The sequence below is a fragment of the Cheilinus undulatus genome, linkage group 15 (genome assembly GCF_018320785.1).
Source record: "Cheilinus undulatus linkage group 15, ASM1832078v1, whole genome shotgun sequence".
Classification (NCBI taxonomy): domain Eukaryota; kingdom Metazoa; phylum Chordata; class Actinopteri; order Labriformes; family Labridae; genus Cheilinus; species Cheilinus undulatus.
The window spans coordinates 34,676,191-34,689,404 of record NC_054879.1 but is presented as its reverse complement, the minus strand read 5'-3'; the positions used below and the strand labels follow the sequence as shown (position 1 = coordinate 34,689,404).

The window sequence follows — 13,214 nt, the reverse complement described above, 5'->3', positions numbered from 1 at the left end:
AAACGTAACAGAAAGAAACACAAAATAATTTACCTACTTAGAACAAACATCAGTGACTGTCACATGTGAGTCCCCTTGATGGTGCTCAAAAGCAGAGGAACTCATGACGACCAAACTGAGAGACATTTCTGTGCGACCAGGCAGTGATCTTGCAGCATAGAACAGCCTTGATGCAGCTGTCCACATGAATACATCTTTTGTGGCACCTCAAGTCATAAGAATATTCTCAGTGGAGTACACAATGAAACGTTCTCTTTCTGTTTCAACATCAAAGTCACCGATAAACATGGTCATGTTTTAAACCATAACACCAGTGTTTGTTAGTGTTAGCACTGGCCCAATCAGTGCTTGTGCTGTGAATGAGATGTTGCAATGGAATCTGATGTTTTTAAGCTTCATAGAATAGGTTGCGTGGATCTAAAACTGACATTCAAGCATTCTGAACTTTCCTTGCACAAAATGTGCACTACACAGATTACCACAGGGAATCTGTGGGCATATTTATTCAACACTGGCATCCTGTAAGTAACAAATCCCTTTTGCCATCCAGCAAAAGGGATTTGTGATGTCAAATGTACAAGGTCTATGTGACTTGCATGAGAAAAAGAAACATCTGAAAGACTGAACATTTCTTGATAATATTTGTAATGCTTTTAGCTGTGTCCTTTGAAGTGAGTTAAAGTGCAGTATAGATGCACGGAAATGTGGTTGATTTTTAACACACCAGAATGAGGTTCTCCTTTAAAAACACTCAGACATATACAGGACAAGATCAGAGTTAAGAGGTTCAACTTTGTCCAGAGGGGGCACCAACATTTGTGAAACTCAAACGCTCCTCACAGGAGCTTTAAGGGATTTATGAAAAAGTGCAATTGTTGGGAAATAAATAATTTTATTGTGAGGAACAAATAGAAAGAGCAACTTTATGTGACATAAATCTAGACAGGATTGATGCATCTCTGCTCTCTGACCGCCATATCCTGATACTAGATCATTAAGGCCTTTCATCTGCTTTAGCATCCTGCATTTACTATCATGCACAACTTTTGCAAGGAGTTTCTGTGTCCCTCTCTTAATGAAGCTATTGTATTCATTTTCCCTCTGTACAGTACAGTTCAAACTATTAACTTTGTTACTCTTCTATTAGCCACAGTATGTTTCTCGTATCTATCTTGTTTATTTAAAGTCAGTCTTGTCACAGATGTTCACTTTAAAATCTTAACAGAGTTTCATACTTAGGATAGAAAGACATAATGCTCAAGTTCTGCTCAGACCTTGTATTTTCTGTTTTCTTAAGGCCTCCTAGATTGGTATCACTGATTAGAGCAGTGGTTCTCAAATTGCGTGGCAAGGCACACGAGCCAAGTCTTGGTGTGCCGTAACAATTTGTACAACTGTACATAATTACTGTAACTATACAATAACTTAAGTTCAGTCAGGACCACTTTGTCAAGACACACACATGATTTGCGGATTTCTTTATTAGCAGTTGTAAATGTGCACTTATTGCTGTTATTCATATGTGGCTGTTCTGGAAAGGAGGAGCTGGGGTGGAGGGGGAGCAGCATAGCCAGGTTAGAGCAGTTCAAATATGGCATCATCAGTGCGATTAGCCAATAGCGTGCTTCAAAGCAGATCAGCTGGCCATCAGCTGATGAGGGCTTGCGTTAGATAAGCTGATCTCAGTTATACAGCAGTGATTGACTCTGTGGCCTGGCTGAACAAACGCTGTACGTTCGATTTACTTTAACCTGTTTTAAATTGGCAATTTTGTATAGACAGGGATTAGGTGTGCCTTGAAATTTTGGCTTTATCTTGGGTGTGCCCCTGGCAAAAAAAAAAAAAATTGAAAAACCATTGGATCAGAGTACTGGGAAAATACCACAACTTCCACTCTCTGGGCAAAAATAGTTGTTGGGAAAAACACATTGGCATTCCTCAGTGGCCTCTTTGGCATGTCTGGCCTCTGTCGCCGTGGAAACTAGGGTTGCTCCTTTCAAAGGCCAGCTCTCATCAGGGAGACAGTGGCATGGCCATGTCAAAATCACCAGCCGACTGAGAAAAGGTCAGAGAGCGCTAAAGATCCAAAGGGCCAATGATGGAGTGGACACTGAGGATGTGGTTTAGGATGTGAATCAGGGGAGATAAAAACTAAGGCTTGGACTGCAGTTTAACCTGGATGAGAAGTGTGGCAGTATATGAGAAGACTGAAAGTAAGATGAAAAAGGCTTTTGTAGAGAATAGCTCATTTGAACAGATTGACTCTGTGGAGGCAGCTTCAAGGAAGTATTATGTTCTACATTTTCCTGCTCCATGTCTCCAAACTTGGTAAAATGAAGAATATTTACAAGTAGGTATATCTAAATTAGTGTTCTCTCACCTGAATGTTTTTTAATTAACTCAGAATAAGCCTTTTATCCACATGTAGGGAGGATCCCTTCAATGGTGCCCTTGGATTTTTGTATTTTGCATGTTTCTGTAGTACCACAGAAAGAACATAATGACAGAAACATGTTTTCATACTCAACTGAATGCCACAGTTTCCACCAGAGAAATGAATGCCCCAGTCTAGAATTATCTGCTAGCTGTCACTAATATTCCTAACTTTACACACCACGCCTTTAAAGCTCCTGTGAGGAGATTTTCATTGGTTATAAAATAGACTCTTAATAAGTACCTCTTAAAAAAGCACAACTGACACAGGGTGGACATCAAGCTTGTACACCAATGACACTGTCTTCTCCTGATAATTTCCATGGCAAATATTCACTGGGAGTTGTAAATTTGACAGCTGCAAAAAACAAGCAATATGAGATCCTGTCAGATAGCGTGCATATGAAGGACAGAGCAAAGACATAAGATGTTCTGTTTTATTCCAGAGCAGCAGCAAAATCAACAACAATAAATCCCTCCTTGTAGTAGAAAACCTCCAAAATCTAGTAATGTATCTAAGCAAGCATTTGAAAATTAGAAAAGGAGAGGAGGAGAGATCAGACAGGCACCTTCAGTAAAGGAATTCTTCCTTAGATGATTTAATCTGGGAGGATTCTTTGACGTTTTTTTGTCTTACTCATTGTTCTTCTGGGTTCGGCAGGTTCCTAAAGATATTTTTCACTAAGGTTGTTTGTTTTTTAATTTCTTTATTTTGTCTTGGGATTATTATTGTGTCAATGCCTGATTTGATACTGCAGATGTGATAAGTATTCTCATATACAACCATCAGTGCAAGTGAGCACCATGATTTGATCAGTGGGAGGTGGCTGAAAAAACTCATAACTATATCTATGCATGGAAGAAGATTTGATCCTGAAGCCCAAAGGAATCACTCTAATTTAGACACAGGAGCTGCTGTGCTGTGGGATATTTAATAGGGCTCCCTCTTGTGGACAACCCATCATACATGCATTTTTTTCAAAGCTTGTGCATGTGAAAGGGCAACTTATGCCTGCCAACTTATTCAAGCAACACCCCCCCCCCCCCATTCATCAGTATGTTGTATCAAAAAAATAAGATTTTATAACCATTTGAACTTGAAGTATGCATGAATATGGATGGTTTTAGTCATTTTGAGGCCACATGCAAAGACCAACATGTGGCCCTTCCCCAGTTAGGTGAAGCAATCATAGTCAGTGTTAAAAATATTTTGAAGTATCTCTTTTTTAATACCAAAGTTGTTTGTTTTGCTTCACTGCTTTTATTTTAGATCAGGACAGTGATATCAAACTAACAACAGAAAAAAAGGAACTTGCCATGGAGTGAAAATCAAATTAATAGATGGCATTTTTTAATGTGTGATAAAAAAAAAAAAGGTGGAGGGGACTGTTCCACTAAACCAGGGGTCATCAAGCATATTTGCACAAGGGCAAGCTTTTTCCTAAACACACACTTTGAGGGCCGAACTTTCAAATAACAAAAGAAGTTTTTAAAATGGTCAAATTAAAATATTGCTGTTTGTTTATTTTAATTTTCTTTTAAATTAACACAATTTTAAGGCTCAAACAGTGAGATCAGTCCCTTTATAGCACCCAAGGAGGTGACGGAGACATTCTATCTGAATATTTCTATGGCTATTATGTTGTCTATCGTTTGGTTCAGTGCTAATATGATGGATATGGTTAAGGGGAAAGTTCTCACAGAAAACAGCAGTTTTTTTTAAACAAGAATAAACGGATGGATACAAGTTTTACATGCATTATATTTGCTGATAATGGCTGACAGAGGATTTCTGATAAATGGATGAAATACAAAGTCACTCTTGATTAACCTTTTCAATCTCAATTGTTTTTGGAGTTGTTTTAGTAGCTGGAGGAGGTTTATAACAATGACACAAAAGATACCCGAAATACCTCCATGTATGTTTTGCATGTTTTGAATTAGATAATGTTCTGGGGGCAGGATGGGAAGATGCAGGGGGCCCAATGTGGCCCCCGGGCCACCAGTTGATGATCACTGCACTAAACTGTATTTTTCAGGGGCTTAGACTAGAGACAAGGGGCCTCCCCAGGGTCTTTTTCAAAATAACTACTACCTACTTTTGGTTCCACTGCAAATTGTGTCTTCCCCTCTGGCTTTATGTGGCTAAATGCCACATGACTTCTAGCCAATTTCACTCACTGACAAAGTAAGGAGACTGTATCACTTCCTGTTTTCCTTTTGCTACTGTGCAGCTTTGTGCCATTTCTAATGCTGATAGGGGTTGGGCAATTTTACTTTTGCCACATGATGTTCATTCTGAAGGTCCTAACAGATGCATATCACATTCCAGATATCAGAAATTGGTCTTATAAACTACTAATAAATGGTATTGGCCCTGAATAAGAATACTTGTCAACCCCTGATTTGATGCTATTTATTCATTGTTTTAGCTCCTTATTTATATCACATATTACACTCATAAGTCATTAAAACTCATTTAAAACACATGGCTCATATTTAATGCTACAATGAGTAGAACTATAAGAGGTCCCTTGGAGCATGAGGCCCCTGGCAAGTGCCTACCTTTTACTAATCGTCAAACTGATTGTGCCTGTATTATATCAGCATTTCCAGATGTTGATGTTATGAAAGCTTTAACATACTTTTCTCTATGTCATTTTGTGTGAAAAGTCCCTGCAATCAAAGTAGGGTCAAATAAATATTTGAGTGTCATTCATAGAGTCATTTAACTGTCTACACCCCAAAACAGGAAACAGCTGAAAGAGCTCTATCTGATGCTGAAAATTCCCCTTTGCTGCAATAATTCTAATCAACATTCTGCATGATCATGCTCAGTGGCCTTTTATGTATTTCTTTAAAGTAAAGCAAAGGGTCAAGGCTAAGTAGTTGATGTATTTAGGCTGTAAAACACTCAGAGAAACCCTATTGAGCACATTTTTGATGATTGACTTAGAGAATAGTTGCACAAGGCCATGCATGAAGAAATGCTATTGAATAAGATAATTTAAGCTTTCTGATTCTCAGCTGACAATGTCACAAAGTTCAACTGACACACCACTGTACAATACACCAGGATGTAGTTCAAAAATATGTCCAGCAGAGGGAGACAAAGCATGTCCTCTTGTTCCACAAGAATTTGTAATGATGTTGGAGACCTGTGTAACTTCAAGGAAGCTACCACAGCAGTGGGAGCTGTTTCTGCTTACTGATGCACAGAAATAAAATACAGATCTGATGTAGCTTTCCCTCATATTTGTCATTTTTACCTTTCTTACAGGCTTTGGCCATGCCTCCCCTCCCTAACCCCCTCACCCTGGCACTGCTACAGCTCACAGTATTCACCTATGTGAGCGCCGGGGCATACTATGGGCACAAGCAACACCCTCAGCCACCATATCAGCATCACCTTCAACACATGGGAATGGGCAAGGAAGGCTATCCTCAACAGCAGTACCTTGGCAAAGAGGTGCCTTACATGCAGTATCCCAACTACAGGAAGGAGCTACCCCAGATGCCAATGCACAAAGGCAAAGAAAATCCCCGCAAAGGAGGCGGCTATAATGGTGGTCAAGACAAAGGTGAGAAAATCAGTCAAGTTAATTTTTGTAAACACACAATCCTCAGAAAACAAAAAGTCAAATGCTGAACACGTGACACAAAAAAGTAATAATACAAGACACATAATTACTTAACTTATGTTCATCATAGCTCCTATTACTAACGTTGAAATGATCAGACGATTACCATGCATGGTTAGTAATTCAAATACATTGTAACCATCATTACTGGCATTACCATCTAATAAGAGGAAACAGGATCAAGTTATTTAAAGAGAATGGGAAGAATGGGAAGTGTAAATATTTTCAAATGTATCTGTCTGATTGGATGTTTACGTCTTTACTCAAAGGTCAGACGATTCCAAGTGGAGCAGAGGGAATTCCCCAAGGAGAGCCAGGCCCAGCTGGACCCCCTGGCCCTGAGGGTCCAGCAGGACCTCCTGGACCTCCAGGAAATGGACAACCAGGACCTGCAGGAAGACCTGGACCTCCTGGTCCACCAGGAGTACCGGCTGTTGGAAAACCAGGTTTGCCAGGGCTACAGGGCAAGCCAGGGATAAATGGGGAGCCTGGACCCCAAGGAGAAATGGGTCCAAGGGGTGAAGAAGGGCCAGCTGGACAACCAGGGCCTCAGGGTCCCCCAGGACCACCTGGCCTGCCAGGAATAGGTAAGCCAGGGGTACAGGGATTACCTGGCCAACCAGGGTTGAAAGGTGAGCCAGGGCACAAAGGACTTCCAGGACTACCAGGATTACCTGGACCCAAAGGAGACAAAGGGATGGGTCTGCCTGGCCAACCTGGCCATAAAGGCTTCCCAGGGCCCCCAGGCCCAGCTGGTCCAAGAGGGCTGCCTGGTTTTGGAAAGCCAGGTTTGAATGGGGCACCTGGGCCACAGGGACCACCAGGAGAGAAAGGCCATCCCGGAGAGCCAGGACCAGCTGGACCACCTGGTGATGGAGGACAACCTGGTCCACCGGGTTTACCTGGTCAAGGGAAGCCAGGTCAAAATGGTCTGCCAGGGCAGCCAGGCATGCCAGGTGTAAAAGGTCATCCAGGACCCCCAGGTTTGCCAGGAAAACCAGGACTTCCAGGATTTGGTAAACCAGGTCTTCCAGGGCCAAAGGGTGATAAAGGTATGGGTGGTCCACCTGGAGTTCCAGGACCAAAAGGAGACAAGGGCCACGGAGGACTTCCTGGTATGCTTGGACCCCCTGGACCCAATGGCCCACCAGGTCCCCCTGGCCCCATGGGACCCCCAGGAGGTGCAGGTGTACCTGGCCCAAAAGGAGACTGTGGAGAAGGAGGACCAAAAGGTCTTGACGGAGCTCAGGGGGAACAGGGTGCACCTGGGCTACCTGGTAAGGATGGTCTTCCTGGAGAGCAAGGGGAGCCTGGTCCAAGAGGTCCCCCTGGACCAAGTGGTCCCAAAGGAGAAAATGGACACAAAGGTCTACCTGGTAACCCTGGCCCCTCAGGACCTCCTGGGCTAAAAGGACAAAACGGAATACCTGGTGAAGTAGGACCCCAAGGCCCTAAAGGAATCCCTGGAATGGATGGTGCAGCAGGACCAATAGGGCCTCCTGGTCTTCCAGGGCTGAAGGGAGATATTGGTCTTCCTGGTCCACCAGGTGTTGCTGGTGAGGGCATTCCAGGTCCTACTGGTCCCATAGGACCTCCAGGTAAAGAGGGTCCATCAGGATCCCCCGGGCAACCAGGTCAGCCTGGTCCTCCTGGACCTCCAGGCCCACCTGGAGAATCTCCTGAAATGGCTGGAGTGCTTTCTCAGATGGGCCCTGGATTAGATGGTGTGAAGGCTGGTAGTTATGGTAAAATGGGCAAGTATGGAGGCAATGGTGCAGAAGTAATGGGTCCCAGTGGTTTGGAAATGCCAGCATTTACAGCTATAATAACGACCCCTTTTCCACCAGTGGGCACTCCAGTTGTCTTTGAAAAGCTTCTGTACAATGGCCGCCAAAACTACAACCCCGAGACAGGAATCTTCACCTGTGACATGCCTGGTATTTACTACTTTGCTTACCACATTCATTGTAAAGGTGCTAACGTGTGGGTGGCCTTGATGAGGAACAACGAGCCAGTGATGTATACATATGATGAATACAAGAAGGGATTCCTGGATCAAGCATCAGGGAGTGCAGTATTACCTCTACAACCTGGGGACACTGTGTATATTCAGCTGCCCTCAGATCAGGCATCAGGACTTTATGCTGGGCAGTATGTGCACTCGTCCTTTTCCGGGTATTTGTTATATCCGATGTAAAACCACAAACTGCAGGGAGGGACAGGCTTCAGTGAATAGAAAGTGTAAGCATATATTTGGGAGAAACAAACATGATCATAAACCACGTAAGCCATGCAGTCTCTTAATCGAAAGTCAACAAATTTAGACACCTTCAGCAGAGATGAGACGTATAAATGGAATAGCATGAGGAAAATCTAAGGCATGACACTTTGCATGTACAGCCTTGGAGTCATATGTTTGGGAGAGATGTAATGAAAGGTTTTCTTTGAAAGCTTTGACAATTTAAGAGAATGATTTTTAAGAGGGCAGTTGAAGAACAAACCAAGATGGTCGAGGATGTACTATATGTAAAGAAAAGTGCCTAAACCCATAAGGGTCACTATATATAAAAATAAACTCACACAATAAATGATGTGAACATGTGAAATGGTTGCAAAGGAAAAGATAAGTAACTGCATAATGCTCCCCAATAAAACAGGCAGCTACCCGGTGTGATGGAGAATATGAATTTCAGGTAGAAACACAAAGGCATTTCTGTTTTGAGGAGTTACTTTTTGCATCCATAACTTTGTATAAACACTCAAGTGCATTGCCATTAATAAAGGGCATCATGTAGAATTACTTTGTATTGAAGCAAATTAGTCACATATTAGGAGTGAATGTATTTCTGGCCATGCAACCTGCAGGTGACTGTTTTCGACAAGGAGTTCAATCTTATCTTTATTTTGAATGGATGTCTCAGGCTCTCAGTGGACTAAAAGATGCCTGTGTTGTTTAGAGGGTACTGTAATAGAAAGTCATGCATGTACGGGAGCATAAAACTAGGGCTGTAAGAATAATCACATGTATAATAAATGTTGCTGGCAGACAATTGTTCTGGTGAGTGAGATAAAAAGAACAAGAATGTAATGTTAATTGTATGGTTTAATGTTTGCATGTAGGCTAATGTAGTTTTTTTCCCTGCAAACATATAAAGGTCAGACACGTCATGTTGCTCATGAGTATGAAAACCACTCCATATACTTAATAAAACTTTGTGCCACAATATCCAGGAGAGTGGACATCTCTATGTCTTAAGCTTAGGTGGCAAAATCATGCAGGGATACGTCCCTTTTAATAAACAGGAAGAGTCAACATGCACAGTTGTCCAACACTTTATTTCACATGGGATACAAAGGGATCCAGTCAGTTCTGGTTATGAAATAATTTCCAGCAGGGATGTTTGGAATAAAACACTTCAATCATGATACTTTGCTGATATAAAGTTCCTCTGCTTGTACAAAGTCTGGAGGTTCCACAGCATCCTCTATGCTCTTAGTCATTGTCTTGCTGCAAGATTTATAGGGAACACAAAACAAATGTACAGCAGCTCATGGACACAGAAAATGTTGCAGCAGCTCATAACTGTTAATAATTTATTATTTTATTTTCTGATATCCCTGAAATGACAGGACATAAAACATGAAACTAAGAGACAAAAAGTGTATTTCTCCTTTTACCATGGTGCTAAAATTGTCATAACCAAAGATATGTCTTTATGTTTTGTGTTTGTTATTATTGTCTGTTTTTCTTAATAAAAATTGTTTAAATTAAACTATTGTTGTGTTACTTTCTCAGCTTATGAGAGGGAGATCAAATTTATTTGATTCAGCCAATGCCTGATTAAATGCAGCACTGGGGCTTGTGACATCACTGCTGCATTGTAAGTCATGCAGTAGTCGCCTGGTTTGCTGGTGATATTTCTGAGAGCTGCATATTGATGAGGTACATGTGAAATGGATTATACAAGGCAAGATTTAAAATTTGACTAAGTAGCATTGATAGGTTAAGCTTTAACTTTCTAAAAAGGCTCTTAACAATGAACACTACATAGACAAATGTATTTGGCCACCTGACCATTACACCAACAGGGACTATAATGGCATTGTATTGAAATACATGTAGTTTAATATGGAGTCGGTCCCTCTTTTGCATCTAGAACAGCCTCTTCTGTTCTTGGAAGGCTTTACACAAGATTGCAGAGTGTTTTGTGGAATTCGTGCCCTTTAATTCTGTAGTGCATTTATGAAGTCAGGCAATAATGTCGGATGAGAAGGCACAGTTTGCTAACCTTGCAGAGCAGATGGATACATCCGTTTCCATGTTTCTCACTGGCAAATCCATCTTGCAAAGCTCCCATCTGAACCGTTTGAGATGTAATAGAGATGTAATAGACAGAATGTTCATCCAATCACACTCCAAGTTTTTTCAAAGCCTCTGCCTTTTCTCATATGTTTCCTATTGAAGCTTTCCCAGATGGATGTGTGAAACACATCCATCTGGCGTGTCGGGTTAACAGTTTGCTAGTCTATTCCACTTTATCCCAAAGGTGCTTGATCGGGTTGGGGTCAGGGCTCTGAACTGGCCAGTCAAGTTTTTCCACACCAAACTCATCAAACCATGTCTTTATAGCCCTTGCTTTGTGCACTGGGGCATAGTCATGTTGGCATATTAAAGGTCCTTCCACAAACTGTTGGGACAAAGTAGAAGCATAGCATTATCCAAAGTGTTTTGGTATGATCAACCATTAAGACTGCCCATCAATGGAGATAAAGAGCCTTGTCCCTGAATAACAGCCCCATACCATTATCACTCCTCCACCAAACTTCACAGCTTGCACGATGTAGTTCTCCCAGCTTCCGCCAAACTCAGACTGGCCATCTGACTGCCAAACAGAGAAGCATGATTCGTCACTCACAACACATAACATGTTTCCACTGCTCAACAGTCAAGTGTGCTTTACACCACCGAATTGGATGCTTGGCATTGGACTTGGTGATGTGTGGCTTCTGTGAAGTCCCTACCACATAGTTTTTGTGCTTATATTAATGCCAGTGGAAGTTCAGAACTCTTCAGCTATGGGATAAGCTGAGTGATGGCAACTTTTAGCAGACATTGATCCTGCTCTGTGATTTTCTGTGGTCTTCCAGTTCACGACTGAGTTGCCGTTGTTCCTAAACGCTTCCACTTTCTAATAATATCACTTATAATTGACTGTGGAATATCCCAGTCGGGATGACATTTCACAAACCATCCTATTGCAAAGGTGGCAACTGTCATGGTCCCACGCTTGAGGTCACAAAGCTCTTAGAGCTAAGTTCGTTAGCTTTGATGTCTTGATGAACAATTAAAAGAGTGTGCACTGTTAGCTTCAGTTCTATTTTCTCTCACTTAAGCCTTTGTGTGTAATATTTCAAGTTATTTCATGACTGTCATTTTTGACGCCTGTATCTGTATTTATCTTGTCTTTTCCTATAGAAATCACACACACATAAACATACACACATGTGCACATAATTTCCTACATGTACTGTTGTACACCCTGTGAAGACTTTAATAAATCTTCCAACCAGGACACCTGGCTCAATCGTGATTTGACCAGTCACAACAGTGGTGGGAGCTGATTCCTGGAACCTGAGTTTGAAAGAAGCCAAAGTCAGCCTTTCTTTCTTTTAGTCTCTGTGGTGCAACCATCAATGACACAAGGTATGACTTAACTAGTTTCAATGTAGTGTTTTTTTATGGACTTGACACCATAAACTTAAAATCTGCACCTAACCCTAACAGCTTACTGAAGTCTCATCACATCACCTATATTTAACAAGTGCAGGTTCTAAAATAGTGGACTAGCATGAGCATTCCACTTGGACTATGTGATGATTCTGACAAAGTTCTCCTGTAATACACAAAAAAGAGACTGGTTAGATGTAACTCATGACACTGGGGAAAACTATTAAAGTAATCAAGATACTAAAGTTTTTTCTTGAGAAGATCCCTGACTTATCTTACTTCAAGGCTGAACAAATTTATATTGAACTTTCCCTTTCAAATCACGTTTCATCAAGGATGAAGACAAATTTAACATCAGTGGATTCAGCTAGCACATAATATGAGACTGTTTTAAATTAATTGGAACATTTTGAGCCAAATACCTTTTTCATCATTTCTCCTTGTTGTTAATGAACAGTTATGGGGAAGTTTAAGGACAGTGTGTTAATGTCAGAAAGCAGTGTGACTCCACTCTGGCCCTGCCCAATAAAGCCTCGCCCTGAAGGTTCAAAAAACTTTCTAGAGGTCTAAGTCCATCATGAAGTCACATAGAGTTCTAAATCTAGTTGCATTATTAGTCCAACTTTATTCCAACAGATAGAGTATAGAATAGGTTCAAACTTTGCTTTACATGGACTTTAACTTATTATTTATGAACGACTATTTCAGTACCTTTAAAAAGCAAATACAAACAGGGAAATGAAAGAAAAAAAAAAGAACAAAAGAAACAAGCATCAACCAGTCAAACAAATATACCTTTGCACAGCTCCATTTTATAACAAATATTATCCCATTAAACATTAAAGACAGAGCAGAAGTCTTTGTGTATAAAAGTGATGAAGATCCAACATTAATCCTCAATGAACTCAACATTTAACATTTAACAGAGCTAAGAGGTGGAAACAAAAATAAAATACAGGAATAAAAGCCGAATTTCAATCACTGAGATGCTTCTTCTGAGCTAGAAAGATGAAATGACAAACATTTTATTCTGGATTTCCACTGCTCATGGCAACACACTTGTGATTTTTGAAATGCTCTAGATTTGTGACCCTTTAAACACAAACATTTTAACTTAAAGAAACCACTAAATTATTTCTCCCCTGTGTGGACCCTCGAGTGTCTCTTTAGATTTCCTTGTTGTGAGAATCTTTTACCACAAACTGAACAGCTAAATGGTTTCTCCCCTGTGTGGACCCTCGAGTGAGTCTTTAGATTTCCTTGCTGTGAAAATCTTTTACCACAAACTGAACAGCTAAATGGTTTCTCCCCTGTGTGGACCCTCAAGTGAGTCTTTAGATAGCCTTGTTGTGAAATTCTGTTACCACAAACTGAACAGCTAAATGGTTTCTCCCCTGTGTGGACCCTGGAGT

At 41.1% G+C, this 13,214-nt stretch overlaps 1 protein-coding gene across 1 annotated transcript; it reads left to right on the top strand.

Annotated features, from left to right (window-relative positions):
• The first annotated feature begins 5,713 nt into the window (after positions 1-5,713).
• On the top strand, positions 5,714-8,271 carry col8a1a (collagen, type VIII, alpha 1a). Its single transcript, XM_041807649.1, has 2 exons — positions 5,714-6,014; positions 6,344-8,271. Exons 1-2 carry the CDS (start codon positions 5,723-5,725, stop codon positions 8,269-8,271), a joined length of 2,220 nt encoding a protein of 739 aa, XP_041663583.1. The 5' UTR covers positions 5,714-5,722.
• Positions 8,272-13,214: the final 4,943 nt, after the last annotated feature.

Bases quoted from the DNA above. Each gene is read 5' to 3' on its own strand.
- col8a1a (XM_041807649.1), top strand. From the start codon at position 5,723: ATGCCTCCCCTCCCTAACCCCCTCACCCTGGCACTGCTACAGCTCACA. The intron at 6,015-6,343 runs GTGAGAAAATCA...CTTTACTCAAAG, and splicing joins TAATGGTGGTCAAGACAAAG to GTCAGACGATTCCAAGTGGA.